Source organism: Corvus kubaryi, unplaced genomic scaffold (genome assembly GCF_017639235.1).
Source record: "Corvus kubaryi isolate FWS band 111438036 unplaced genomic scaffold, C.kubaryi_AGA036_p1.0 37103, whole genome shotgun sequence".
Classification (NCBI taxonomy): Eukaryota; Metazoa; Chordata; class Aves; order Passeriformes; family Corvidae; genus Corvus; species Corvus kubaryi.
The window spans coordinates 281,837-308,159 of NW_024581029.1; the positions used below are offsets into that span (position 1 = coordinate 281,837).

Here is a 26,323-nt window from a genome sequence, read left to right on the forward strand (position 1 = left end):
CCGTGCCGGCGCTCCGGGCTGCGCCGGGCGCAGCGGGGCCGTGCGGTGCCAGCACTGCGTCAGCTCCACACCCCGTCAGCTGACCCGCTCCTGCAGCACCAGTGCAGCACCACTGCGGAGCCCGGGGAAGCCCATGGTTCCCTCCCTGGGCTGCAGGGCGCTTCTCCCGCAGCTCTCCCCTCTTGGAATGCATAATTGATAATCGCAGCTGGAGAGATGGACAGTCAGCCGAGCAGTTGGAAGGATAAGGGTATTTATTCTTTCACCTTTTTTCCTTATTTTATTCCTTAAAGATGCCGCGGGTTGTTTTCAGCAAATGGTGTCTGTAGCTTGTATTAATCTGATTGTGAAGTGTAGCCGAAGGTGCGGGGTCTCTTCGTGCTGCATGCAGAATTATAAAAGCTGCAGGTTAAAATGGGTAAATATGAGCAATACAGAAGAATAAATAATTTATGTAGGTGAAACAGCTCGTGTGACACTGCAGATCTTTTCCAGTCCTACAGAGCATATTAATGAAGGGCTTGTTTTGGTATGCGTGGCACAAATACTGGCATAGTCCAAATTTAGTCCGTGGTCTTTGGAAATTTCGAGATTATTAACAATCTAACAGCACTAACCATTAACTGAAAAGCCCCACATAGTCTGCAGGTCATGCTCTAATATTTTTAAGAGGAGAAATTGCATGCAGGCTACAGCAGGGTGGGGGGATTTTCTCTAAAAATCTGTTTGAAATATACCCTTAATCCTATTTGCTTTGTATTGTTCATAATTCTGTCGAATTCTAGGTAAAACTGTGTCTGATTTTTCAATATTTACAGCCATAATAACAAATTGTTTTAGGTAAATAAGTAGCTAACCTTAAATTAGTGTGGTGCTGACCTTTGTTCCTGTAAGCACCAATGGGAGATCTCCAGTGTAAATCTCCGTGGATCATTACATTAGTGCTCAGTGTGTTAGAGTTTAAGCCTTATTTGAATACATAATCTTCATACTTTATCAACAGGACAAGCTTTAAAAAAATTTCATCATCTCTGGATACTTGAATATATTTTAAAGGGCCCTATCGTGCTTGGTGCTTGTGAAGTTTTCATCTTCTTTAGGGAATTATTGTTTAAAATCCGGGGTTTTTTATCTTTTTCCACTTGTACAAAATTGCCAGCTGTCTGAAATCCATAGAATGCTTTATCAGAACCTGAATATATAGCAAAAAAAGCCCTGCAGGTGAAAACACTTTGCCCCTGCAAAATCAGGTTCTTAAAGTTTAATCTTTCATTAAAGGGCTGTAAAATATTAGGAAAAAATATTATGTGGTGTTTAGTAATATGTTATTGATGTGTAAGTAATTTAAATGTTCAAGGCTTTGTACCTCAGGCCTGAAATTCTTGGGGAAGAAAGAAAGGAAAGGGGGAAAAAAAAGAAAAAAAAAAAAAGTAAGGGGTGAGGTCAGAAGCTTTTGGTAAAAATCGAAAGGCAGGTTCCCTTTTTGTGCTCAGGCCCAATTTGCAGGTTTCTTTTACAGCCAGCCAAGCAGGGGTGGTGCTGATCTGAAAGCACTTTTCCCACCCTGGAATTTGAGGCCTTGAGAATAATGGAGTCTGTTTGGGTTTAAAACCCCCGAATTGCCCATTCTGAGCAGAGATCAGGTCTAAAAGAAAATGGAAGCAGAAATGAAGGTTTTCGGGGAAGCAGAAGACCCTGGTTCCTCTCCTTTTGCAGCTGCTGTTCAAGCCTGGTTTAGTGTTGGTTTTTTGTTTAGAACAAGACGAAGACGCCGTGTTTCACGTTCTTCCTTCCTTAGGTCAGGCTCCAGTGGCATGGAAAATGATGGGTAAAGTTCAGGGACTGATTGCACTATTCATCAAGCCCCAAAATAAATATAGAAGCAAATATTGCAACATGCTTCTTTCCATGCTAAAAAATGACTTAAAAAAAAATAAATCTAAAACAAGAGAAGAGCAGAAAGTATGGTGGTTCATAGTTGGATTTTGCAGCTGAAACACTACATGCTAATGAATATAGTCTTAAATTTAGATTTGGTATATGTGTTGTAGTTGGGGAACAAGCACAATGCAAGTGGTGCAACTTGTGGCATTGATTAATACCTGTGGTATTGATCATCTAGATGGGATGAAAGAGGTCTACCCTGGGGGGGTAGAATGATTTTAAATTTTAATGCTTTTAAAGATAGGCCCTATGTAGTAATTGATACTAAACTGTAACATTTTTTAATTTAATTTTTAATAATTTTAATTAATTGTCAGGTTTTAATGGCTGAATATTGATAGATGAACAGCACAGCTATACTTCCAGGTTATCCCAGGATTCTTTTCTAATTAATGAGCAGAAAATCCCTCTGAATTTTGGTTCAACTTAGTTAACTGATGGCAAAGACTGCACAGGCAACCTTTATCTTGAATATTTGGGGCTTTGGAATGGTTTTCCCAGTTGGTACATTGTGCACACATGCACGAGCATCTGGCCAAGTAGAAATGAAAGAAAAACGTTGGTTTTGGCTTATTAGTATTTGGGATTTTTTTTCTTTTTTTTTTTTTTGGAATCTGTTAGTGTTGGTCATGTTGTTGTTTTAACATGTACTTGTGAAATCTGTATCACTTTTCTTGCTGTGGGTTGTGGTGCAGATGTGCCAAGCCTGTGCGTGGTGCAGCCTTGTTTTGTGCCCTCTGGCACCCATTTGGAGCCGCCTGTCCCGCTGGACGTGCTGCTCCGCGGGGATGCCTGTCCCTGGGACAGGGACAGCTCTGTTGGTGGCAGTCCCACGTGCTTGGCACCACCTGCAGCCCTGCTGGCACCACCCAGCTTCTCCAGCCTGGGGCTGGTGGTTGTTCCTGGCTTGTAGGGAGACAGTCAAGGACCGAACTGGCTTCCCGTGTGGCTGATGAGCGTAAATGGAGGCTGCAATTTTGTGGCCTTGTCTCTGCTCCTGTTAGGATGTCAACCAGGATTTTGAATAATCATCTTGATGTAGGAAGCCTTGAAAATGCCAGAGCCCAGTCTGTGGTGGTGCTGGTGCTTGACACACCAACCACTGGATGGTTGATGGCTTCTCCTGGAGGTTGGGCTGTGTCCCGGCCCCACTCCAGTGGAGCTGCAGGGTCAGCACTTGGATTCTCTGCACAGAGATCAGTAGAAGCCCTGAAGATCGCATATTTACACATCCTGTGTAAATATGAAGTTTTTTACGTGTAAGTGGAAAAGGCCTCTCTGAGCAGAAATGCAGAGCAATTTGTGGTTGTGGATTTTGTCCCCAGCAGCTTTTCCTGCTCGGTGACAGATGGGACGCTGCGCCCCAGCCGTGCTGAAAGCTGCCCGTTCTCAGCACTGCTGTCCCATTTCTCTATTGGCACAACGCTAAATTGATCCAGAAAAGGCTCCTCCCTGTGCCTCCACACTGTTACTAGGAGAATATAAAGGATCCGTGCCTACCTTTCACGTTACAGAAAGGTTCCAGTGTAACAACGCCCGTAAATCACACAGTGTTTCTTCCCCCCTCTCCCCTCCCCTTTGACACAAACAGCCTTTCTTCGGCGCTGAAGCCCGGCGTTTGTTGGGCTGTAAATACTGGATAGAGGGGAGTTGTTCATTGTGCAGGGAGCCCGTGGCTCCGCAGCTGCATTCCAAGGATTTAGCGCGCACGCAGCCATTGGCGGGGCGGCTGCCGCTGGATTTGGGATGGCAGCGGGCGGAGGTTGCGTAGCTCCGACCTCCGAGTGCCCTCGCAGGAAGTGGAAAGCGCCGGGAGCGAGCCGTGCCAGGGCTGGGTGCTTGCAGCACGCTCAAGATGGATGCCAAAATGGGTTAGTCCCTTTTTCCTGGTTTTCTCTGGTACACGTGAGCTCAACTCGCTCGTAGGTCTCGCTTTTAACTTCTCTTTCAAAAGAAAAAAAAAAGACAATTTCTTGGTTCAGAGTTTTTTAAAAAAGGATTATCAGGTTAAGTGTATCAGACCGCTTGTTTTTGTCATCAAAACCCGGTATGACTTGCTCAGTTTTAAGTTAAATATCTGAAAGGAAAAGACTTTAAGAAATACAGTGCCAAAGCTATCGCAGCACTTGCTTTAAAAGCAAAATGTAACTGGATGAGTTGTGCATGTAAGGCACGGATGGTACGGGACTATTTTTAGACGTGCCAAGTGACAGTTCGTGCTTACCAAATGTAGGCAGCTGTTCTTGTTTTAGAATAGGCCTGCAAGACGTGCATTAATATTATTTATTTTATTAGACTTCATATTGTATAGAATGCAGCTCAGAACCGTTTTCATAAGGAAAGACATTGTGGGGCTGTTGCTGAGAATTGGTTTGGGGTTTTTGTTTTTCTGGTTTTATTTTTAATCTGCTGTGAATATCTCGTGTGTAAATTAAAGCCAGAAAGCTGCTTCTAGTAATGCTTTCAATCTTTTCCTTTTGAAATAAATGAAAATAACCTCCTTCTGATCAATGGGAGAATACAAATCAGTGGTATCATGTGCTTTCTTGGATTGCAAAATTACAAAGCAGTTTTTCAGTGACTTAAACACCGAATTTCCTTTGAGGAATTTAGGATGAAACCAGATCCATATGCCATTAAGCCGGAACTTGTTTGCTCGTTCTCCGAAAGGAGTGAAGATGGAATGAGGAAAAATGTTTTATGTGCAGCTTAACTCTGACCCAGGAGCTCCTGGCGTGAGGATTTTTCTTACTGATTACCGAGAACAAAAGACTTGATGGGTCGCTAAAGGCCATTTAGCTTTTGGCCGTGTGCTTTAATTCCAGCAACGTACCTTTGTTTCTGGCATTCTGGAACTGTCATACAGATGAATTACTCTCTTTACATTTCCCATAACTGGTATAATGCATTAATGCATGGGATAAGTGATTTCCTATGGAGCGGGAAGAACCCACAGCTTTAAAGCTGTGCAGAGAGGAGGGAGCAGCTCATTTACAGAAATAATGCTGTCTGCAGGCAGAGAGGAGCAGGGCTCGTACTGAATGTGACACCTGATACAGGGGCAGCACCAAATTCGAGTGCATGGATGCTCAAATTGCAACATTTAAAAATAAACACAGTTTCAGTGCTTGCAGCAAATGCTCCAAAATAAATGAGTTTGGGGTTTTTTGGGGTTTTTTTTGTTTGGTTGTTTTTTTTTTTTTTTTTCAAAGATGCCTTACATGATTTAAGAGCACAAAATCTATCAACTGGTTTTGGCAAGACTGGTTGTGAAGATCTCACCCAGGTGTTGAGGCTCCTTGGAGCTCAGTTTAGGTTTACTGGTTACAAGGATTCTTAGGTCAATCTCATGGTTTTGTTGATGCTTAATGCAGGGTGTGTAGAGACACTTTTGTGTCTGGAAGCAAAGAAAGAACCCAAAGAAAAAGTTAGATTTTGGGATCGCAACCCACACAAAAGGAGATCTACAATGACTTGATTTTGTTTGTTTGATTTTTACAAATGCTAAGGAAAAGTTGTATTGCTTGGGGCCTGGGCTGCAGTGGGAGGAGGAGTTTGGATTGGAGATGCTGGGGAGAGCAGGAGCGTCGCCTCCGGGCGATGCCGCTCTATCTCTGCCCCCATATGTTTGTGCAGTCACATGGTGGCAGCTCCAGGCCCTGATCTGGCTGGCTCCTGGCTTTCTGGGATGGTTTTGGCACAGCACAGGCAGCCAGGCTGGAAGAAAGGAGCGGGATGGATAGTGCTGGAGCGGTCAGGCTGTTCCTTCCACAGCACTTCTGGTCTGTGATAATTTGAAGGTGTTGGTGCAGCTGTAACCTGGCTCTGTCTGTGAGGCTGCAGGAAACTTCTGCTGAAATGTGAATTAAATATCGGGGTAAGATACTTTGCATTATGGTACGTTTTAAGTTTCTGACTGTGGTTTTCATTTTCCTGCTATGCAGTACAGTTTCCTTGTGGGAATAACTGGAAAGGATTTCAGCTCTTGAAAGTCTGGAAAAACACACCCCAGCCCCAGGGGCTTTGGCATATTGTACCTACAAAAGGGTTTCACAGACTTTGCCCTGCAGAGGTTACCAAGTGTTGAATGTTGGTGCATGACTGTGTGTTCATCCTGCAAGAAATAATAGACAAATTCTACTTTTAAATGGTTTTATAGTCATCCAGACAAAGACTCTGTTCTAAGTTGTGGTACACTGTTTTGCAGTCAATTTTGCTGATGTTTAGGATGAGGCAGGATTACTAAGTGTGCAGTGCAACAGTAATAATGTTTCTGTAATTCATCTTGAGCTCTGTATCTAGTAGGTTATTGCTGCTCTGCAATGAGTGTGTCAGGCCATTACCTACGCCTTGTGTAAGGGTGTAGTTTGCTCTGAACAGTGATGCTAAAAATGGCATAATACTGTGTTCTCTAATGAGGGTCACTTAAGGAAAACTAAACGGGGTTTGCAAATGAAGTCTTCTGCATTGGAGCACAGTAGATTTAGCCTGGATTGACATTTCAGGGAGTGTATTCCCTCTTGATGGCTCAGTCTGTCACCCATAATCAACATTATAAACTCCCATGGGAATGCTTTCATCAAAAGAAAACAAAATGACCTGTTAATGAGTCTTTGAGCAGTGCCTTTGCCTCTACCAGGCTTGGAAAGATACAATGGTTTGGAGATCTGCTGGTGTCTTGTCATCTGTCCTAACAGGGGAATTGGAATCAATCTCTCCAGGGAGTGACCTCCACAAAATGCCCGACAATGAGAGGAAATGAAGCACAAAGGGCTGTGATTCTGGTGCAGAACAGAGCACAGTAGCTGAAGAGATGCATTCTGACATTGCTTTAAGGGCAGCATTGGTTTAAAATTTGAACAGTTGCATCTGAGGTAGTCCTAATAGCAGTAATTCCAATAATCTGAAGTCCAGAGCAGTGCCAGTACTAAATAACCTATTTCTAGTTGTGATTTCAGCTCTGGTTTGGCGGGGGTTCGCAAGTTCCACTCTTGGTGACTCTCAGCAGTCGAGTGAATAATGAAATTTTACTGTCTTCATATGGCTGTAAAAGGTGTCTTGTTCTAATTTCTTACCTCTTTTAAATTGTAGTTGTTGACCTCCTTTACTGGCGAGACATTAAGAAGACCGGGGTGGTGTTTGGAGCCAGCTTGTTCCTGCTGCTCTCATTAACAGTGTTCAGCATCGTGAGCGTCACAGCCTACATTGCCCTGGCCCTGCTCTCTGTCACCATCAGCTTTAGGATATACAAGGGAGTTATCCAGGCAATCCAGAAGTCTGATGAGGGCCACCCCTTCAGGTGAGATTTTTCTTTTAATCGAGCAAAAGTGTGTAGTTTTGGAGAGCAGCAGTGTTGATGCTGCCAGAAGCAGTGGGTGACACGTGCTGGAAGATGTTGCATAATAATGTAACAAGACTCTGCACTGAAAAATGTGTTCCCCGCTTTCAGATTTTCTCAGGAGTCATACAATAAATACAGAAAATGGACTGAGGGCTTGGTACAAGGGATGGAAAAATCAGAATAAATGTAGCAGGGTTTAAACCATGACAAGGGACTACTTCTATCTTTTGGAACTTTTAAGGATGTTCTTAAAACGTGTGGTTTGGTGTGCAGCAGTGTAGCTGTGCTCCCCACTTGCAAGGCTGCCCTGTCAGTGACAGGATGCAGGTACCCACTGCTGCAGATCTGCCTCTTAAGAGAAACAAAACTTTATTAATCTGTGTTGGAGGACTTGTAGGAGTGTGTGTTTCCTGTTTCCCTGCCAGCCCTGTCCCACTCTGCCCAGCCTTCCTGTTCCCTTTTATTAATGAGTGAAGTGGCTCAGTCTCTCCTTGCAGCCTTCAGAAAGTCCTTTTTGCCCCTCTGTCTACAGCCCTCTTACTAATTTTGTGGTATTCCCTTCTTCCCATCTTTTGTAAGGCAAAGCAAAGTGTTTCCGTAGGTTTCCCTCCATTCCTCCCAGACCACGTGCAGTGGCTCCTTTTCCAGTGGAAGCCAGTCTGTGGGACAAAACTCTGTGGAGAAAACACCCCCTCGTCAGGGTGAATATTCCCAGTTGAAATCTCGTTTGCTTCTCATTATCCAAACAACAATTTCAAGTTTTTTCTTAGCAGGAACAAGCAGAACTTGTTCTACCTGTGCTCTTTCTACAGTTTATTTCTGAAAATACTGATATTCTTGAGCAGTTTCCAGACATTCTTGCCCAGCATACCTGGTTGCTTACTTTTTTCTGTATAGCTTAGCTACAAGAAGGGTGTTTTTACTTGAAAAATCTCATGAGAACAATTGGATTTTAGATGCAGGTACTGAGTATTCTGTGGATGAGCTGGGAAGGGTGAGCAGATGGAAGCCAAGGGTGGATGGCAGAATGCAGCCCTGAAATGGCCAATTGCTGCATTCACCATTTGAAGTATTTTCATTTGTCTTGGACTTGCCACAAGGTCATGTTTAGCTTTGCCTTAAATTGCACAACGCTCCCATGTATGTCATTTTCTTATTAAAAAAGCCCAAACAAAATCACCCCAAAGCAGAATCCCCCTAAGCAAAGTTTAACGACTGTAAAATGATTGCATTGCTCCTTCTGCCTCCAGCATGCACATTAGAAAATTAATTTATACTTTGTTTAAAGACTCCTAATTGCCATAGCCACTACACTTACAGATAAAAGTGACAGTGGAGTGGAAAGAACACATAACCAGATAGGGGCTTATATCTTTATGTAAAAGAACTGCTCTCACTAGCTGTAAGAATTTTTTCTAGCAAATGAGGAATTTAGCCCATTTTCTTGTGCCATAGTGTGTTACAGCTTAATGGTAACTCCACAAGGGCCTTCCAGGGGCAGAAATGGATATATTGCTTTTGTAGGATTTTTTTTTTTCCTTGTCTTAGGCTGCCCACCTTTTCTGCCTGGTGCAGGTGACTGAGTAAGTAGCAGTGAGAAAAAAACGGTTCACAAAGAATACCTGAAGTTAGTTCTGTTCTGTCCTTTCAGCATTCCTCGCACTGTGAAGTTTGTTTCTCTAGAACGCAGAAAGGAGGTTCTAGTGATACTGTATCTAACCCACAGCTCTGTTTGCAGCGCTGTTACAGTGAGGCTTCTCTCCTGCAGGGCTTACCTGGACTCCGATGTAGCCGTGTCGGAGGAGCTCATCCAGAAGTACAGCAACGTCGTGCTGGGCCACGTGAACGGCACCGTCCGGGAGCTGCGGCGCCTCTTCCTCGTCGATGACCTGGTGGATTCCCTCAAGGTGAGCTTGCCTCTGGGAGGACATTGCTGCTGACCCAGCTTAGCAAAGCCTGCTGCTCCTTGCAGAATGAACAGTGGCTCTGGTTAAGTAAATAACGAGGTGTAGTTTGTTGGTGGAAGTGTTTGGCACAGGGCTGGCTATTGAGTGCTGCCTGCAGTGATAGGGGTAGCTGTAAAGGATAGCTTGATCTGCACCTGGGCAGAGCAGGAGAACGAATGGAAAGCAGAAATAAGCTGTGGCTGCCTGCAGTTCCCTGTTCCAGCTCCTCGCTAGTGCCTCTCACAGCAGGAATCTTCTGAAAAAACAAGCCATGCTCCAGTCTTGGGCGTTGGGGGTGTGTCGCTGATGTGTGTGTCCCTCTGGAAAACCTGGCTCTGGGCTGCATTGCCCCAGCCTGGTTTGGAGTTGGTTTTCTGTTTGTGGTTAGTGCACAGCTCCCTGTCTCAAACAGGAGTTCTTGTTCCACTTCTGCTGGAAGAGTGGGGGCTGAGCAATGCCCGTGTGTTACTGGGAAGGTGGACACTTGTTCCAGCCCCTGGGTTTGGGAGTGAAAGCTGCTGCTTTTAGTGATGGGAATTACTGAAATGGGGTTTGCAAATTACTCTACCCAGTGTGAGCAGTGCTGTGTAACAGCTTGAGTACATCCATGTAGAATTTAATGGGATTTATTGAGGGTGGCAGAGCACAACTGACTGTGAAGAATAGTAATAAATTAAACAAAGTGTAACCAAAAAAGAAAGAAAACAACAAATCACACCAAAAAAACCCTCCAGAATAAAAGAATTGGCTGAAAATGCTTCAGTTTTGTTCTGGGAGAATTATATTCTCTCCTTTCAAGCTCTAACTGCCTTTCTTTGTTTTTGAAACTGGTTCTTTCTTTACCTAGTACAGTGTGTTGTCCACTTCTTTTTCAGTTTGCTTAATCTTCTTGAAAAAAAACTTGCATTTATGCTGCAGTAAATCCCCTTACTTAGTGCTTTATAAAGTCCTTTGAGTTGTTGTGGAGTTGGGGGAGGGGTTCCTTGTGAAATGTGGGGAAAACCAGGAAGGCTGTCCAAGTCCTTGTTGTATTTGTGCAATAGAAATCTGCAGGCAGATCTCGGGATCTTACCCAGAGTTTGTAGATCCAGTTTCTCATTATGCTCCAAGTTAAACAAAGTTTGTGCCAGCAAAGCTGCACCTGATGCCCTGCTGGCTCCTGCAGTGAGGCAGTTCCCTCTGGCAGCAGGAGGGGCGGGAGCTATAAGGGGGCTCTGCTGCTCCCAGGACAGATCTCTTTTCTCAGGAGGGAGAGAGGAGATGGAGTATTGGCCTGGGGGTTGTACAATAATTTCCCTGCTCCTAAAGGGCTCTGCAGGAAAAGGCTTTTTAGGAGCTGGTTGTGCATTCCTTCTCTGGTTGTTTTTTGAGACATGATCAATAGTGCTGCTGCTTAAGTCCTGTTTGGATCTGATTATCAACAGCACAGAAAAACTCAGAATCACAAGGTCGCTTGTGCTTCTGATTAAACCCTTCGTGATCTGTGCCTTGGTCTGAGTTAGGAGACTTCTCACAGTTTGTGTAGAGATCCCAACCCATTGCAGTGAGCAGCCAACTGCTGTTCCACTAAACACTGGTCTAAAAACAAGGCCTTCTGGAGGAATTATGTTAGAAGCAGAATTAATTCCAGCCAGAATGTCTTCAAGGCACTGTAATCACTTAAAATACTACAGTCCATAGGAAAGATGTGTTTATTCAGCTGAACTAATTCATTTCCCCTCTCTCCTTCTGACATTTAAAATGTTTTATGTAGGTTAATTAGTCTAATTTATGGTAGTTGGAAACAGCCCTTTATCAGGAACCAGTGAATGTCAGGACAGTTTACCAGCACAAGTTACTGATTTTGAAGAGTTTGTGCTTGAGGAGAACATTGGGATTCCGGGGTCTTATGTAATATAATGGCCCTGGTTTAAAAAATAAAAATACCTTGGCTTGTGTAGTTTAAACATCTTCACTATAGGAAACCACATGTTTGTGTATAATTCAAGTTACAGAGCTCTAATGTAGAAAATGTCTGCAGGTCAGTTTATTGTGTGTAATAGTTCTGACTGTAAAATCTGTCTTGTTAAGATTTCTTTTCTTCTTTATTAAACAATGCTTCAGTCAGGGAAGTCTTAAAATGGACTCTAAATATTTATGCAGCACAAGGAGAAATTCCTCACAGCTCTTGAGGAGTAATTCCAGACGAGCCCTTGCCAGAGCCCCAGGAGAAGCTGCATTTTGTCCTGGTGAAGGCTGTGCTGGCACTTGGCATGGCTGCTCTTGCACTTGCTCAGCTGAGGCTTTGAGGAACAGAGCTCTGTGCTGTATTCTGAGTATTCTATAGTAGAGAAGGGGTGCAGGGGCTGTTCTGGATTTGCCCATTTTGGCTGGCAAAACTGGGTTCAGTCCATCATCCACACAGGGCTTTCACTGGCTGTCGTACATGTCCTTGGAGGGGTCAGGCCAAGCTTGGCTCCTGAGCTTCCCCTCACCCCAAGTGGATGGGAGGGGCAGTATCAGCTCTGGAAGGAGGTGGAGCCTGGGCTGCCTTCTGCTTATTTTTCTTGTCTTAGAGCTTTATTTAGAGATGTTTCAGGGAAGGTTTTTGTGTTTGTAAAGGTCTCTTAGGTGTGTTTCAGGCAAGCCTTTTTGTGTTTCTGAGCGTGTCTGGGTTTGCATCATTTATAAGAAAAAGAAAATAGGGACCAGTAGGTAAATGTGGGATTGAGATGGATTCCAGGATGGATAATCCTGGGAGAGCTGAAGTGTCAGAAGGGTGCAGGGAGAGAAGTTGTGGGATCAGGGTCCTTCTCCCACTCAGCGCTAGCAAGTAAAGGGGATTAAAACCTGCACATGCAGCAGTTTATGGTTCTACCCTGACGCTGCTCTGGACAGACTTTGGGTGGAGAAAAGCTTGTGTGGTCAAGTGTGAACTCCTGGATTTTGCTCTTTCTTGAACCATAAATTTAATGCTCACTAAATGGGAGAGTTCTGATAATTGTTGGACTTTGGGATTGATTTGTCTTGTTACCCCTGTGCTTACGTAAACTCACATATTCTGCCCTGGGCAGAATCATCAGCAGTGTTGCTGGCTGCTGAGCTGGCTGGGGGTGCTGAGCTTCAGGAGTTGTGTCCATGTGGAGCAGGTCATGGAAAGCTGTTGGGATGCAAGAGAACCATTGTGAACCATCACACACTCCAGGGGCTCTTTGCCCAGTGCAAGCTGGTGCCTTTTGTCCCTCTGGGGGCGTGCTGCACCCACATCGGAGTGTTTGCTCCGTTAAAATGCCTGGTGCAAAGAGGTCAGCTCCAGGCTCACCTGGAGGTGAGTTCTGCAGGGCAGAACTAGGCCAGGGTTTGAATCAATCATGAGGGAGTTCAGTAAAATCTGCTTTATTTTCCTTGAGAAGCCTGCCAGAATCCTTCAGTGGGAATGCAGCTGCTGGGAATGGTGCAGCCTCTCCAGGGGTTAACTTTGTGCCCCTCCCTGGTGCTCCTTTGTCACATCTCAAAAGTGCTGACAGATGAAGAACTGCATCACTTGCAGTTAATGCACCTGAATTTTGAACAGGATCAGTTTTGAGTGAAGCTCTTGAAGTCAACTCGATTTCATTGTGGGGATCATGGAATTAAACTTGTATTGATTGTCATGCCCTTATCTTGTTGCTGGCTGTTGATTTTGTTTGGTTTGGATATTTTACATCTTTTGATAAGCTAAAATTGGATGTTGGGATACCTAAGTTCAGAGTACCTTGGCTGCAGGCCAGTTACCAGCATCCTGGCCCACGCCCACAGTCCTGCACTGTGCATTGTTTTCCTTGCCAGCACTCTGTACCCATCCTTTCCTTGGGTGCAGCTCCTGCTGTTGGGAGTGTTTCCACCTTGGGTTGTTCACTGTGCCCAGGTCTGCCCTTCCTAGTGCCAGTGCCAGCCTTCGTGTGGTGCCTGTCTAGGGTTCTGCTGGAAAACAACCCTGTGTGCAGAGCTGACCAGGGGCTGGAGATCTCTGCTCTGTGCAGAGCAAGGAGTAAACACTGGGAAAGCCACTGTTCTGGCTGCTGCTCAGCTCCTCACCAGCCCTGCAACTCTAGAAGAAAGCGGCTGATTTTCCTTGCGAGGAATGCTGCCCCAAAATAGAGCTGGCAGCCCTTGGCCCCTTCCCACTGCTATAGGTCAGAGGTGTGCCTGGGACACTCCGCCTGGCACTAAACGTGGGCAGACCTTTGTGTGGAGCTGGGAAGCAGAGCCTGTGTCCCCCTGGGAGCGGGACAAGTGCTGTCAGCAGGGAGGGGGAACAGGGCTGGGATAGGGAGCCAGCAGTGATGGCAGTGTGGGGCTTTAGGGATGTCTTTGCCTCTGAGCTTGATTCTGACCTGGAGCCAGCTGGAGCACTGTTGACTCCTCTCTTTCCTAAATGTTTTTATTATATAATATCCAATATAATATCCAAAGTGCCTTTGGGTTTTTTTAAGCCCACCCTAGCCCATTACCTTCCAGACGGGCTTTTCCTGATGAAACAGAGCCTCTGCCTGGTCTGGTCAGAGCGTGGCTGGGCAGGTGGGTGGGCACTTGGGTGGCAGCAGGGCCACCACACACACAGGTGACCCCCTTTCTCTCTGGCTCTGTCGTGCACCAGCTCTTTGGCCTCTCCTAGCCTGGCCTGTCTCCTCTCTCTGGAGGATGGGAGGTAGGAGCTGTGTTTGCCCATCATTCCTCACCATGGAATTGGCAGTGCCCTGTGAAGGCACAGGGCAGTGTTTGGTCACTGCTGACTCGGGCTGAATTCAGCCCCGTGACCTGGACGCAGGAGGCCACGTATCCTATTACTGAATCCTTCAGCCATCTCATCACCCAGCTCTGGTTACAGGAGCTGTACAGGGGTGAAGTGCAGTTTGGGGCTGGTTAGTTTGTGTTTACAGCAGACTGTGGAGTGTCCTGGTCACAGACTGGGTGCTGACGGGCTCTTTTTCCCTTGCAGTTCGCAGTGTTGATGTGGGTTTTCACTTATGTTGGTGCCTTGTTCAATGGTCTGACATTACTGATCCTGGGTAAGTGTTTGCATTGTGTTACACACCAGGCACACAAAATAACCCTGGGAAAGCAGTGGGGTCTGGTCAACACTGGGAGGCTGATCTGTAGCCTTAAGATGTTGCACTTTTAGGTCCTTTTTTTTTTTTTTTTTTTTTTTTTTTTTGGGTAACACAACAGAACAGGTACTTTTGTGTTGTTGAATTCCTTGGGATTGCTGGTATCCAGACATTACACTGTTTACAGGCAGGTTTGCTGTGCTTGTCCATGTCAGGGTCAACCTGCCCTGAATGTCCTTGCTGTGCTGGGGCTTTGGAGGAAGTGCAAGATTTGCTGTGGCCCTGTCCCACTGCAGGATTTAATTTCTTGTATCCCAGAGCAGGCTGGCTTCAGGTGTCAGAACCAACTGATGCCTGAGCAGCCTTTGGGAAGAATTTGCATAACCCACAGTGAAAAAATGGCCTGTGACCAGACTTGTACTGTGGTGAGACCTGGAGAACAGCCCAGGCTCTCCTTAACAGGGATTATTGAATTTACTGGCCAACAATTGGTGCGTGGGGCTTAGTTACTCCTTGTTCTTGTACCTTTTTGCAAGACATGCTGAGGTGTGGAAACCAGTTCTTGTTCTGCCTGAACACCATCCCTGTTCTCAATATTTATACATGTGACGTGCTCTTTTCCAGCTTTGATTTCGCTCTTCAGTGTTCCTGTTATTTATGAGAGACATCAGGTGAGTGTTTAATAGAATTCATTAAATGTTTCATAAAATCAGCTCTGGTGAAGCAAAACCAGAAGCAAATAATTAATTAAAATTAATTTCAGTCTTCTGAAATATTTAAAGCCTTTTAAAATAGGCCTTTACCCAGGAGCCAGGGCCAGGGAAAGCTAGTTCAGTTTGAAGTTCAGATTGTGTGTGCTTTCCCTTTTCCTGCTTGGTAGAAGTGGAAGAAGTTTCCCCAGCAAAAAGTCCTGGAAAAGGCTGGATGAACTTGGAGGCCTTTTCTGCTGGTCCAGCCTTGGTCAGGACTGGAGCAGCACAGGGTATGGTGTGTTAATCCTGCTGTACCTCTTGGAGCTGCTATTCGGGATTGGTGTCCCAAAGCTCTGTGGAATTTGTAGCCCTGGCAAAAACAGGAGGTGGGAGCTGCTTGGTCTAGTCCAGTGCTGCTCTTAGGGAGAGACTCCCATGTAAAAGGAGGAGGGAAGAAGGAGCCAAAGTAAAATGCTTTTGATCAAATTATGGCCAGGGCTGATCTTGGGCAGGTCACTGCACAGGAGGGGGGAGCCAGCTCTGGCTTAGCTGTTTGTCTCCCCTTTCAGCAACGAGGCCGCCGTGGGCCGGGCGGGGACTGGGGGGAGGCAGGAGCAGATGGTGAAGCCTCATGGGGTCCTGCCCCAGCTCCTTCCCCACGGGGAAAGGGAGCCCTGGAGCCCCAAGGCAGGAGCATGGGCAGTGTGTGTGGGGCTTAGCCCAAGCTGCTCAATCCTCTGGCCAGGCTGCAGCCTAAGCTGGTTACCTGGCCCAGCCCAGCTAAGCAGCTTTTGCTGCTCCTGTGGGGCCCAGAGGGGCCCAGCCCTGCATCCACAACTGGGGATTGATGGACCAGGGAGAAGCCAGGGATTGATTCTGGTGGGTGCATTCTTGGAGTTCTGGCATCACCCTGGGAAATACCCCTGGCTTGAGCTCCCACTTGCCCCAGAGTTCTGTGGGACTCTGCCAGGCTGCAAAAGGGGAACTCGACTGTAACTTCTGTCTGCTTCTATTCCAGGCCCAAATTGACCATTACCTGGGACTTGTGAACAAGAATGTCAAAGATGCCATGGCCAAGTGAGTTGGTTTGGGTTTGTTTCCCTTTGGACTGATGACAGTGCCTGGCACATGTGGCACTCCTGTCTAGGACTAATGTGTTCTCCATGTGCCAGGCCATGGGGTCTAAGAGGTCTCTAAGTCTGGACTGGTTAGGAAATGAGCCTCTATTATTTCTAATGGAAATCTGTGTATTTCAACCCATGAGTGGCACCTGAGCCCCTCAGCAGGTGCAGCTGAGGGCAGGGAGTGAGGAGCTCAGCAGTTTCATTGGGCTCTGAGGAAAAAACTGTGTGTTGTGAGGGTTCTTCTCACACGTTGCTCTTTCTAAGATTGAGTTTAACCTTCTCTTTTTTGTCTGTTACTCAAACTTACTTTTGTCTGTTTCCTTCTTCCTCTTTCAGGATCCAAGCAAAGATCCCGGGGTTGAAGCGCAAAACTGAGTAAAAGAAGCCTGAAGCAACTTACCAATAGGAAGTTCATCTTTTAAGGGGGAAAAATACTCATTGGATTTACACGGGGAGGGTCAGGGAATAGCAAACCCCTTGACATTGCAGTGCAATTTCACAGATCTTTATTTTTTAGCAACGCAGTGTTTGAGGAAAAATAACTGTTTTGACTGCCATGTGTTTCATCATCTTAAGTATTGTAAGCTGCTATGTATGGATCTAAAACTAATCATCTTTCCTTATCCTGTGTGCAGCACTGGCTAATACAAACGACTGAGACAGCTGTACATTTGCTTCATCAGAGGTAGTTCCTGCTGCGTTCCGGAGGTGTAGAGCAGGTGGGGCAGAGGAGAACACTTCCCAGTTTGTGCACTGTGTATGGTCTGTGTAGATTGATGCAGATTTTTCTAAAATGAGATGTTTTAGAAGAATATACCAGTTTAGCAAGTTTTGAAAAATCTTGCCTTTTTGGTATGAGTATAGCTGTATTGTGATTTTATTGTTTTATCAATTGCCAATATATATATATGTGTTTCACAAAGCTTAGATCTTTCAGCTGCTCCACAGTGCTTTGTACTTCAGAGAACTGACTGAGGCCTGGACGAGCTCCAGAGCACACAAGCTTGAGAAACTAAAAAGTCTCTGTAAACACTGGCATCTGTTGGAAACAACAAAAGAGAGATGAACAAAGAACCTCCACATAGAGTAAAAGAAAATTACAGCATACACTTTGTTGCACAAACGTACAGTAGTTGATCTTGAGCAAATAATTCTCCAGCTCTCAGACTCTGATAATCTGTGGACCGAGTATCTAATGCTGCAAATGTTGTTTGGAAACTTAAAGCCCTGTCCTGTTATGCAAGAAATGATAAGTGAAAATTTATACACTTGCAGTTTGAGCTGTACTGAACTAAGTCTGTGGAATGCATTGTGAAATGTAAAAAAAAAACCCAACAAAAAAGCAAAAAAAAAAAAAAACCCAACCAAACCAACCCCAAAACCCCAAGTATCAATAAAGCTTATAGACATAAAATAAGACCGGTATTTGGCTTTCTTGAGGCAAGTTTAATACATTTGTGTTTATTTGAAGGTCGTTGTGATAAATATCCATTGTCCATGGTGGTGGCAGTAGTGTCCGAGTAGAGCGCGGTGCAGGGTGGGTTTGTCACGGTCCCTTTTCTCTCTCTGCAGTGTGAAGGAGTTGCTCAGGGGCAGCTCCAGGGTCCCAGGGAGCTCTGGAGGGTGTTGGGTTCTTGGACTTCCGAGACAGGAGTGGTCAATGCCATTTTCAAGTTTGAAGGAAATAAGTCCCAGTAATCTTTCCAGGTCAATGTGTTGATTTAAGAGCTGGATATTGAAAACTTGTGTACAAATTTATTTGAGATGCAGATTTTAAATGAATGGCTTCTTGGCCATTGAAAAATACAAATTCATGCATTACTATTTCAGTTTACCGTGAAATACAGCATCACTTCTGAGCATTTCATACAGGAAGCCAGACCATAGAAACATACAAACCGTAAGTGTTTTCCTGACAGACACTATTGCTTGAAGATATTTCTCACATCACTGTTGGTTAATTCATTCTGCCACACAACTGGTTTTATTTGGGATACAATCAACACGGAAGGAAGGCAAACATGAGTGGTTACAACATAGGCAGAGGTGCCCACTGCTGGCAGCACCTGACAGAACAGGATTTGATCCCGAAGGTTTCTTTAAAAAAAAGACTGCATAGGGACTCGTACTGTGTATCTGACAAACTGCTCTGCTGTATAGTCATATAAGGCATTAATAAATTCAATTGTAAAAAAAAAAAGGTGATTCTTTGAGGTTGCTGAAGCACTTTGTGTGTTAAACAGGAATCCACTCCTTTAATGGGATGTTTTTGCTACTTTTCTATGCAGAGGTGGGCAGCAGAAACGGACTGGCAGGAAGGTTCCAGAGTTCAAAATCCTATTGTCCTGAACTGGGACTAAAGCACTATTGCTTTTCAGAGACTACATGTAAGTCTAAATGGTTTATTTTGGCCTTTATTTCTTTTAATTAAGAAAGATAATTCCAAACTATGGATGTTGTTCCATGCCTGGAATCTTAAATAGCTTAAATACACATTTCGATACTGCCCATATCTGCTATTCCTTTCTAAACTTTCTCCAAGTCCACTGTCCCTTGAGTTTTTGGTTTTGACAAAATGTTGTAAAAAAGTAGTGATGGGCTTGAGTTGCCTTTTGGGAATATCTGTCTGTGGTTCCACTTCCCCACAGTGTCAGCTGTCCCCCAGGCCAGGACAAGGCGCTCTTTGGGGTGAGGGAAAAGCAGGGATGGGGAGAGGAGGCCAGAGTGAGCCAGGATGAACTTTTCCCAAAAAAAAAAACCTGCATTTCCTGGTACTGGGGATTTTATGTTCTGCTTACAAGCAGCACGGACTGGCTGGAGGACACACACAGCCCTGCTATAGGGACATTCCAGGGATTCCTTTGGAGGCTTAGGATACCCCTCCAGAACAGGAAATAGGGACTGATGGAGGCTTTCCTACCAGGCCGAGATTCTGGCTGGCCACTGCCTGTAGGAGTGTAAAGCACATTTTCCCAGAAATGGGGAGCATGCAGGAACACTTGGGGAATGGCTCCCTCAGTCTTGGTGTTAAAATGTCTTGAACCAAGTCTGTCCAAACCCTCTCCTCTCACTCACTGTTGGAGTTCAGCTTGCACTCTCTGCTGGCTGCAGGAGCAGCTGCCCAGGAACTGGAATGCCGTCACTTTGGCCTGCTGACAGCACAGAGCCGCTCGCTGTCCGAAACAGTGGGGAATTCACTTGTGAAGGTATAGAAACCAAGCAGAAACCAGGGATAATGTAAGTACCCAGCTGGAAAAGGTGAGAATGGTTTAGCCCTCCTCTGGGTGAGAGTCATAGCACCGTGTGTGGAAAGCAGGTGGGGGGAGGCAAAGCTGCCGCCCAAACTACTAGAAAATTATTCCAAGGCACTTCATGGATAGAAAATTCTGCCAAGTATATATATTTAAAAACAAAATGGACTTAAAAAAAAAGGTTACTTTGCTCCTTCAATTAATGAAAGCTGAAGGGTGGCCTCCCCCCTCCCCAGCCTGCTCGTTAAATGCTCCCAGCTTTACTGAGTGCACCAAATTGGAGTTTTAAGCAGGTGTGGTTAAAACCCACCCACTTCTTGAACTTTGTTCAAGCCACAAATTTGGAAATTAAAGGGCCCAGCCTTTTGTCAATGTTTTCTCCCTTTTCAGACATGGTTTGAACAACACAGTATTAGGCAAAAGCAGCTTTGTGAGTGAACTGTTCATCCCTTTGGGATCCCCAGGTTACCCTTCAAACCTCAGCTTCCTTCGCAAGGGCGTCGGGCTTTCCAACGCCAGCTCCCATTCCCTGTCAGTACGTTGGGATGAGTGATCTGGAAATGTCAGCCTGCAGCAGGGCTGGGATTCCTGCAGCTGGAGGGGCATCCCCAGCTGTCCCAGCCAGCGCAGCCCTCACCAGGGCAGGACAGCAGCAGCCAGAGGCTGCTCAGAGGCAGCGCCACACGAACACACTGTGGAGACAGGAGGGAGAGCAGGCATCGGCCTTCAGCACAGCCCAGTGAGACAGGAGCGGAAGATAAACACACTGGGTGCGAATACATTCTGTGTGTGTGTGTGTGTGTGAACTACACTCCGTGCACACTGTCACTACTCCTGTGTGTGTGCGCCTCTGCAGCTGGGGGCTGTGTTTACTGTGTCTGAATGTGTCCTGTGTGTGTGTGCACTGTGTATGTGTGCAGTGTGTGCACACTTTATGTGTCTCTGTGTGTGCACTGTGTGTGTGTGCAGAGTGTCTGTGTGTGCACCGTGCACGTCAGTGTTCTCTTTGTGCATCTCTGTGTGTGCCCTGTGGAGCTACAGTGTGTGTGCACTGTGTGTATGCACGCCTGCTGTGTGAGCACACTGCATGGCCATGTGTGCACACTGTGGTTGTGCACTGTGTATGTGCAGTGCAAGTGTGGGGGGGTGTCTGTGTGTGTCACATTACTGCGGCTGTGTGTGATTGTGTGTGTGTGTGTGTGACTCTGGTCTGTGTGCATGGCCCTGTGTGTCTGTGTTTGTGTGGCTCTGTGTGCTGTGTCCCTGTGTGCGTGTGTGTCTCAGTCTCCATCTGTCTGGCACTGGCTCTGTCTCTGTGTGTGTTGTTCCTCCTGTTCCCCGTGCCCCACTGCGGCCCCAGTTACCTGCAGTCGTCCCCTCCGGTGCTCACCACGAACTTGTCATCGTGCGAGAAGCGGATGTTGGTGACGTGTGCCGAGTGCCCGAAGTACCGCTTGTGTTTGGCCTGTGGGACAGGACAGCAGCTCAGGGATGGCACCAGGCACAGCTCTGTGCCCACAGCCATCCTGAGCCCGAGGCCTTTTCACTCCGTGGGAGCTGCCTGTGGATGGATTGTGCTGTTTGGATGCTGTAGGAGCTGCCCAGGGGACAGCCCAAGCAGCTTGGATGCTGTAGGAGTTTCCCAGGGATGGATGACGCTGGTTGGGTGCTGTAACTGGTGCTGAGGAGTTTGGGAAAAGCAAAAGCTGCTCAGATGAAAATAAAACAGGCACTTACAAATTTCTCTGTGCATGGGAAGTCAAACAGCTTCACCAGCCCGAAGTCGTCTCCCGTGACTATATTCAGGCCAGCGTGGGTCACACAGGCGCAGTTGACATCTGCTTTATCTGCATTTCGTGGCCAGATCCCAATGACTTCATCTCCAAGAATGCTGTTCCAAAACCAAGGTAAATAAAAGACATTAGACCATAAGACTTAACTTGCTGCTGCTCTTCCACAGGGTGCTGAGCCAACACAGCTCAGGAATAAAAAATCCCTGCATTTAAAATAAAATTGTCCCCTCTAAATGATTGCCTTGAGCTCATCCTGGCCACACATCATTTTTGTGTGATTCTTAAGGCAATCTCTATCCATAAACCCTGAGGTTTATTTCCCATGAAACCATTGCCATCATTCTATGCCAGCATCTTCTGCAGCTTTGGTGTCTGTGAGCCTCCGCCCAGGATTTCTGAGTGCAGTGTTCCCTTAGCCATGAGTTCCTGAATGAGGGAATGCTTGTCTGGATGTCGACTCTTTCTCAGAAATCAGTGTTCTGCCCCTGGCGTCAGTTCTCTGTAATCATTTACCCAGAGTCACTGACTGAGGCATCTGCCCCTCCCACCAGCTGTCAGGAGTCCTCAAGAATAGGGAATTTGGGGCAGATTTTTATGCCAGCAGAGCAGTCAGAGTAGGAGGATTCTCATTTACCTTCTCCTCGCCCTGCCTGGTTCTCACCCACTGTCAGCTCTCCCTTTGGCCTGTCCCACTTCTCACAGGAAGAGCACAGCCACAGTTCTGCAATGCTGGGGGGAGATTCCTGTGTTCATCCACATCAGGAAATGTATTCCAATGACACTCAAAACTCCTTAACACAATCAGTGCACATTTCCAGGCCTTCTGTGCTGCTGGTGTTTGCTGATGTGTGACAAGGCAGCCTGGAGGGGCCCAGAGGCATGGGAGGGGCCAGGGACAAGTGGCAACTAGCCACTGTGGCTCTGTGACAGCCCCTGGTGTAATTAGCACAGCACTAATTACTACGGACACCAAACAGCCACAGCTGTGTGTAAAATCCCAAGGGTGTCAGGTGGAGCTCTGAGGAAGCAGAGCCCGGGTGCGCTCGCAGGTTTGCCAGGCCCTGGGGACATGTCAGCATTTCCACACTCAAACCTGTGCCCTGGTCCCAGTGCTGGCCCCACGCTCTCGTTGGGTGTTACCTGGTCCATGTGGCCCAGGTGATTTTCTCTATGACTGCAGGGTCTGTGATTTGCTTTCCCAGTGGCACCTCATGAACTTGACGCTTGTAGGCTCCTGTGGATACCTGAGAGTGGAAAAGGAAAAGCCTGGAAGCTCTGCTATAAATAACATATTTTTCTTTAAGATTTCCAGCAGTCTCACCAGGTTTTATGAGGAATTAAACATCTAGGGATAACATTTCTCTTTTTTCCTCATTAGCTGGAATTCAACATGTGCCATATGAAGGAATAACAATGTCACAGGATGATGATGGAAGGAGGTGTTCAGAGCTGACAGATTTTCTTTCACTTCTATACTTTACTTTATCTCAACCCAATTTTACTAAATTGGAAACATTTCTAAAGGAAACCCCCCAAATTAACCCTCTCTCTCCCAGGCTCAGAGAGGAAGAGAACTGCTTTTGCATGGTTATAATCCACAATTTCCTTTTCAGTGTTGTACGTGTTCCATTAACCTGGGATAATGCTTTGCTCTTAGCACAGCTCATGCCTCCATCTCCTTATGGTGGCACAAGAAATCTGAGCACTCCAGGGGCTATCCCAGACGTACCTGGATATACCTGCTGTCTGCAGAGAAGTCCATCTGTATGACAAAACTGGCAATGTCCTTGCAGTAGCCAATTCGGTTTAGGGTTGTGCCTTGAGTGAGATCATAAAAATCCACAGTATGTTCTTGTGAGCCCACTGCCAAAAACCTGTTATCTGGGCTGATTCTAGACAATGAAACATGGAGAGGGGATGTCACTGCCTGTTTTGGTGCAAGATTCGATTTTGTTTCTCATGCTAACAGTAACTTTGTTTACTGGAAAACATGAAAAGTCTTCTATTGACAGCAAGACAGAACTCAAATGAAACCTTGTTGCTTAACAGCAGAGGAAGACTAAAGATATCTCTAACAGTGGGCAGGGTTAGATGGGATATTGGGAAGGAATATTGTGAGGGTGGGGAGGCCCTGGCACAGGCTGCCCAGAGAAGCTGTGGCTGCCCCATCCCTGGAAGTGTCCAAGGCCAGGTTGAACGGTGCTTGGTGCAACCTGGGATAGTGGGAGGTGTCCCTGCCATGGCAGGGGGTGGCACTGGATGAGCTTTAAGGCCCCTTCCAACCTAGACCATTCCATGGCTCTCTTCTATATTGTTTGTAGTTAAGTGATGTTAATATTGCACTCACATAAAGCCACAGCACAGTGTGCAGAGTGACACTAATCCTCTGGGAGTCAGTGACAGAAACTGCAATTTGGAAAATTAATTCCCATAATCACAGCTGTGCAGTGTGGATGTAACTGAATTCATGCACCACCACAATGCCCCTCTCCAGCTCACACAGGTTTCAACAAACATGGACTAAGAAAACCTCTGCAAATGCACCTGGGACTCGATGGCCATTTCCTTGAGCCAGAGCCGTGTATTTTGAGCACTTCCTACCTGATGTCCTGAATTGCAGACTTCCTGTCCCGCTTCTTGCCCCACACCTTGAGGCTGTTGACCAGCAGGACGACGAACTCTCCGTTCCTCATGCCGATGGCCACCATCTCGCCGTCGGGGCTGTACGCGGCGCAGCGCGCGGGGTGCCCCAGGCTCACCTTGTTCACCAGCTTCTGCGGGGACACACGCAACAGGCTCACACCTCCCCAGCACACGGAAAGCTTCCAAACACAAAGTATAAAACTCACTTAATTCAAAACAAATCATCTCTGTTTCCCTCTAAACATAAACCTGAAATGTCACACCGAGACTCGCATCCCACCAGGCATCTGTCACTAAGCAGACTTCAAAATCGAGATGTGATTCAGATGGGGGCTTCATGTTTGCATTATTTTGTAGGGTGACATCCAGTTTCACACCAGACGAAGGTCTGTTTAGCAGAAAGAGCTGAAAAACCAATTTCCTACTTTGTTTCAAAGGTGACTTTGACAGCTGCAACAACTGCTGACTGGCACAGAGCTTTCCCATTTCATTGGATATGTGAAAACATCCTAGAAAGCTCTTACATTTTCACCTAGCTGGTTGTATTTATAATATATTAATTTTCCTCATTAAAAATTATCCTTGTCAGCTCAGGTAGCAACCGTGTGAAAAGGTTTATGCTGGCTAAAATAAGCAGAAACCTTCCTGGTAGGTTTTTTTTTAATTAATGTTTTATTCGTTATTTTTTAAAATGGTTGTTGTTAGTCAATCTGACTTGGAAAAACCCCTGAGGCAACATGCTGAGCTCCAAAGGAAGGCTCTGAAGAGGAGGGATCCATGCCTGCCAGGAAGGTGGAATGATGGGCAGGGGCTCTGTGTGTGACAGCACAATTTGTGTCACCCGGACTGGCAACATGGAATTAAAATGCCTCCTTGATCCCCCAGCCTGCAGATTTAGATTAAAATAAGCAATGCCCAACAAGAGGCACTCCAAGGGCAGGTGTGCTGGTGAATCCCCGCATTCCTCTGGGAGTGCTGGCTGTGGGACAGCCCAGCACCTCTCCCACAGCAAGGATTCGCCTTTGCACTCACAGCAAGGCAAGAACTGGGGCAAAACAGGACCAAACCCTGCTCAGGACAGAGGCAAAATCCTGCTCTCATTCCAGGGCTGCTCAAAGGCACAGGTGGAAAATGGATGCTTGGATAAAATGTTCATTTTTAATCACACACCTTTACGTTCACAGTACTCACTTTGTCCGACAGGTCCCAGATCCTGGCTGTTCCGTCGTTGCTTGCAGAGATAAATATGTCTTTGGAGGGGTGAGTTGCCAAGCCCCAGATTTCCCCTTCCATGTGACAGTCAATTAACAAGTTTGAGGCAGCATTTTTTTCTCCTACTTCAAGGATTTCTCCATCTTTCGTTCCCACTAAGATTTTCCCCTGTTTGTAGCCAAAGAAAAAGAGCGGAGACAGATGGTCAGTGTAACAGTAACTGCCATGGTTTAAACTTCCAGGGCTTTCTTAGCAAATACTTGGAAAAAGCATAAACAGAGGAAGTTTGGAATTGGTTAATGGCTACTTGGATTGGAAATACAAAACAACATTCTTCAGTGGTGGTGTTATCAAGGAATGTGTCAGATTCCCAGGCAAAGTGAAACAGAGACCATCCCTGGAGCGGTCGGCTGGACAGGTCCATCCTGCGCAGCATCACGTGCTCCTTTCTCATTTCCAGTTTAAACACTTGCTCAGGAGTGACTGCAGCAAGTCAAATTACTCCATTATTTCTCCTGTGTTCCACTTTACCAAAGCTCAAGGTCTCTCAGTAACTCCCAGTGGGGGTTTTGTGACTTTGAAAGAACCAGCGGAAGCTGTGCTCCGCTGTGCCTGGGGAAGCAGCTGAGCTGTGCCCTCTGCCCCCGCGGCCCCGGCTGCCCTGGAGGAAGGGCCGCTGCTCACCTTGCCCCGGCACACGGAGCGCACGCACTCGATGAGCTGCCCGGTCTCCAGCTGGAAGGCTCGGCACCGCTTCATCTCCTGGTCCCACAGCTTCACTGCTCCCCCCTCCTTCGTGCTGCAAAGGAGGCCTGGTGTCACCTGGATGGTTCCTTTGCACATGGAAATCCCACCAATCCCACCAGTACTTTTCTGCTTAAATCACAAAATATACATTGATCCACCCTCCACTCTATATAAGGACACTTCTCTATGATGCAATGAGAAGTAAATAACAAAAAACTAAATGCTTTCACACTTCATGTTTTAAACAGCACCATAATTTGTACAAACCAAACTGTTCTCTTGTCACTTATCTCAAACCTCTGTTTCTTGGCAAACATGTTACTTGTGGTAACCCCAAGACGTGCAGCATCTCCACTGGGAGAGGCTGTCTGTAGTTTGACAGAACTAACAAATGAAGAAAACTCCACTTATGGCAGGAGCTCAGGCAACAAGGACCTTATCCAGGTGTTTGGACCAATCCCTAAGAGGTTCAGAGTGTCCTTGGCATGGAACATGCGTGTGTGGAACCCTCAAGTGTCCTCCTTTAGTCCTTCACTTACTGAGCCATCTGGGCAGGTTGTG

At 46.3% G+C, this 26,323-nt stretch overlaps 2 protein-coding genes across 14 annotated transcripts in view; one reads left to right on the forward strand and one right to left on the reverse strand.

Annotated features, from left to right (window-relative positions):
- The window catches only part of RTN4 (reticulon 4), a 40,833-nt gene extending 23,668 nt beyond the window's left edge, over window positions 1-17,165 (forward strand). For 4 of the 6 annotated variants that reach the window (XM_042021058.1, XM_042021059.1, XM_042021060.1 and 1 more), the window contains 6 exons: window positions 7,036-7,243; window positions 9,054-9,192; window positions 14,192-14,261; window positions 14,925-14,971; window positions 16,011-16,069; window positions 16,453-17,165. In XM_042021058.1, coding sequence (XP_041876992.1) covers window positions 7,036-7,243; window positions 9,054-9,192; window positions 14,192-14,261; window positions 14,925-14,971; window positions 16,011-16,069; window positions 16,453-16,495 — 566 coding nt within the window. In that variant the 3' untranslated portion in view covers window positions 16,496-17,165. Of the gene's footprint in view, window positions 251-3,718; window positions 3,816-7,035; window positions 7,244-9,053; window positions 9,193-14,191; window positions 14,262-14,924; window positions 14,972-16,010; window positions 16,070-16,452 lie in introns of those variants that run through there. The other 2 variants (XM_042021062.1, XM_042021063.1) reach the window with 2 other exon arrangements.
- Window positions 17,166-17,541: 376 nt separating this feature from the next.
- The window catches only part of EML6 (EMAP like 6), a 90,969-nt gene continuing 82,187 nt past the window's right edge, over window positions 17,542-26,323 (reverse strand). For 5 of the 8 annotated variants that reach the window (XM_042021050.1, XM_042021051.1, XM_042021052.1 and 2 more), the window contains 8 exons: window positions 25,700-25,814; window positions 24,995-25,183; window positions 23,762-23,982; window positions 22,890-23,052; window positions 22,301-22,404; window positions 21,105-21,258; window positions 20,732-20,832; window positions 17,542-20,059 (listed from right to left, as the gene is read on the reverse strand). In XM_042021050.1, the coding sequence (XP_041876984.1) occupies window positions 20,035-20,059; window positions 20,732-20,832; window positions 21,105-21,258; window positions 22,301-22,404; window positions 22,890-23,052; window positions 23,762-23,982; window positions 24,995-25,183; window positions 25,700-25,814 (1,072 nt within the window). In that variant the 3' untranslated portion in view covers window positions 17,542-20,034. The remainder of the gene's footprint in view (window positions 20,060-20,731; window positions 20,833-21,104; window positions 21,259-22,300; window positions 22,405-22,889; window positions 23,053-23,761; window positions 23,983-24,994; window positions 25,184-25,699; window positions 25,815-26,323) is intronic. The other 3 variants (XM_042021056.1, XM_042021057.1, XM_042021055.1) reach the window with 1 other exon arrangement.